Genomic DNA, 2567 nt, shown 5'->3' on the forward strand with positions numbered 1-2567 from the left:
GGGCATCCCAATAAGAAAAGTCCTCTGTGCATCCAACCACAACCGCATCATCACAGACTTTATCACCACAGGTGAGTATGATCTCCGGGGGCGGCCTCTGATGCTCTCCCACTCCCCTGCTATGGATATCCTGAAATCGTCCAACACTGAGAGGTTTATCTACCACGTCTCAGACGGGAACAGCCGTCTTGTCAAGGACCTGTTCACTCGCTTAGACAGACAGCAGCACTTCCAGGTTCCCGAGCCCCTTCTTGATAGGATACAGCAGGAAGTGCTGGCCAGCTGGTGCTCTGATGATGACTGCTTGGCCGCCATCCAGAACGTTCACATGCAGACAGGCTACGTCATGGATACGCACACGGCTGTGGCTAAAGTCGTGGCTGACAGGCTGCAGGATGGTTCATGCCCTGTGGTGCTTTGTTCCACTGCTCACTATGGGAAATTTGCCCCTGCTGTGTTCAGAGCTTTACAAATCCAAAATATTCCAAAGAATCCTGTGGAGCAGCTGAAGAAGCTCGAATCAACTGTGTCCAGACCAGAAATGCACAGAGACTTGATGAAATGCCTGGAGGCTGGTGGCAGGAGGGGACACGCTGTGTGTCCAGCAGATTACGGCGTACTGCTTGAAGAGGTGGAGAGCATGATACAGGACTCTTTCCTGAAAGTTATGTAGGATTACTGCATTTCAGCCTTTGATAATGTCCACATTAAATTAACATAAATCTGAATTAATAATTTCTAAAAGGCATAGAATTCCCAAATGTATTTTTACAATGTATTTGTAAATGTTTAAAGCAAATGTAACAAATTACAGGAAAAAAATGGCAATTAACTCTTGCTAAACAATATAAATAGTACAAAACATTGAAAGAGAAAAGAATAAATAAAACAAAAATGGTTAAAAGGTGCCAGATATAATCAAGCAATGGTCATTTTTAAAGTTGAATCATGTCTGAGATGACAGGATTGAGAAAAAAGGTGAACTCATTCACTTTTATGCTACTTTAATAGGCTGCAAACTGTTTCTAGCTTGATTTAAAGCTTGCAGCATTTCTTTACATCACTCTCTATAGAGTCCTGGCCCACTAGATGGGGGTGTGCACCTCTTGGCCACTGCCATGTGGAAACTACTGCCAGCACTTCAATAGCAGCATATGTGTATTGCTGTAAGGAAAATGAATTCCAGGCTAAATCAGAAGGTCAAATAGGTTAACATGATGTAAAATCAATATCTACAGCCAGGGAGATGAGTATCCTCTTTAAGTTGTATTCTAAAGCACTGTACTATGGCAGGGTCTGTTTGCAGTCTCTATCCTCATTATCTCTAACTTGACCAACACAAATATTTTTTTATTCATCGAATGGTGCAACACCTTTCTCTGCTCATATAGAGAAAGCCGGAGGATTAATAAAGTGATAAAGATAAAGAATGGTGTATATCTCATTGTGGCATTAAAGTATCTGTTACAGCCCTTGTATCAGTGTCCACTGACTTATTAACTAGGCTTCAGTGAGGTGGAAACAGGTTTTTTCTTTCTTTAGAATCACACTGTTACTACCGACTATATCATTTTTAAATGAGCCATGCCAAAACCGAAGAGTTTTACTTTCTTTTGAGGATATCAGTGTTAAATCGGATTCTTTCAGGTACTGCACGTCCACCCACAGTCCAAAGACATGCAACTTAGGTAATTGGCAAGTCAAAATACTAGAGTTATTATATTTGATTAAAAATGTGACCTTGGTACATGGGGGGTGGAAACTGTATAGCTGATGGAAATTGGTAATATGATACTAACTTTGTTGACATGCATTTTTTCAACATCATGTGATACAAAAAAAAAAAGGGGCCGAGCGGGCCGGAGGGTGGTTTTGCACCATCTGTAACTGGAGTGTGCAGAAATGTGTCTGCCAGTCGAGTCATTTAAATCCAGGTGCTGCCTCAGCATCCAAAAGGAGAGGAGGCAGGAAGAGAAGTTTCATAGATCTCCAGGACTGCTTATGAGTGCACTTGTTAAAATAGATGGAAAGTGAGGCCGGATTTAACAAAGCATTTTGCCATCATGTCCGGATCTCTGTCTCTCTCGGTCTGTCTCAGCAGAGGAACAAGTGCACTTTTAGACTTTAGTAGTTTTTTAAAAAAAAGTTATATATACACCTGTGTCCTCTGGTTGAGGTTTTCGCTATTGTGCATATTGGCCTTATTAATCAAGCTGCTTGGCAGGTGAATGTGAAGAATGGGTGGTAAGTGAAGGAGGAGGAGGGTAGTGAGCAGGTGCATGTGTGTGTGTGTGTGTGTGTGTGTGAGCAGTGAAGGGAAAAAGAGAAGCAGCCGTTGCTCAGCACCTAGTGGCTCACAGCTGGGTGAGCGAGGATAATTGCAGGTACCAGCCTGTTCCCATCTCCTTAATGTGAACCTGTGGCATAATGGAAACAGAAGGCAAACAGAAACAACAGAGGAGCAAATTAACTCATTGGTGGAGTTTAGAAAGAAGATCTGGGGATCATCCAGGTTGATTTGAGGTTCGTCTCCCAGGAGCACTGACTATACTGTAGCTGCTTTTGTT

At 42.5% G+C, this 2567-nt stretch overlaps 1 protein-coding gene across 1 annotated transcript in view; it reads left to right on the forward strand.

Annotated features, from left to right (window-relative positions):
• Positions 1-1466, forward strand: part of thnsl1 (threonine synthase like 1) — a 4182-nt gene extending 2716 nt beyond the window's left edge. The window contains exon 2 of the mRNA XM_020596847.1: positions 1-1466. This exon is cut by the window's left edge and continues 104 nt beyond it. Coding sequence (XP_020452503.1) covers positions 1-673 — 673 coding nt within the window. The 3' untranslated portion in view covers positions 674-1466.
• The last annotated feature ends 1101 nt before the right edge of the window (positions 1467-2567 follow it).

Source organism: Monopterus albus, unplaced genomic scaffold (genome assembly GCF_001952655.1).
Source record: "Monopterus albus unplaced genomic scaffold, M_albus_1.0 scaffold3.1, whole genome shotgun sequence".
Taxonomy (NCBI): domain Eukaryota; kingdom Metazoa; phylum Chordata; class Actinopteri; order Synbranchiformes; family Synbranchidae; genus Monopterus; species Monopterus albus.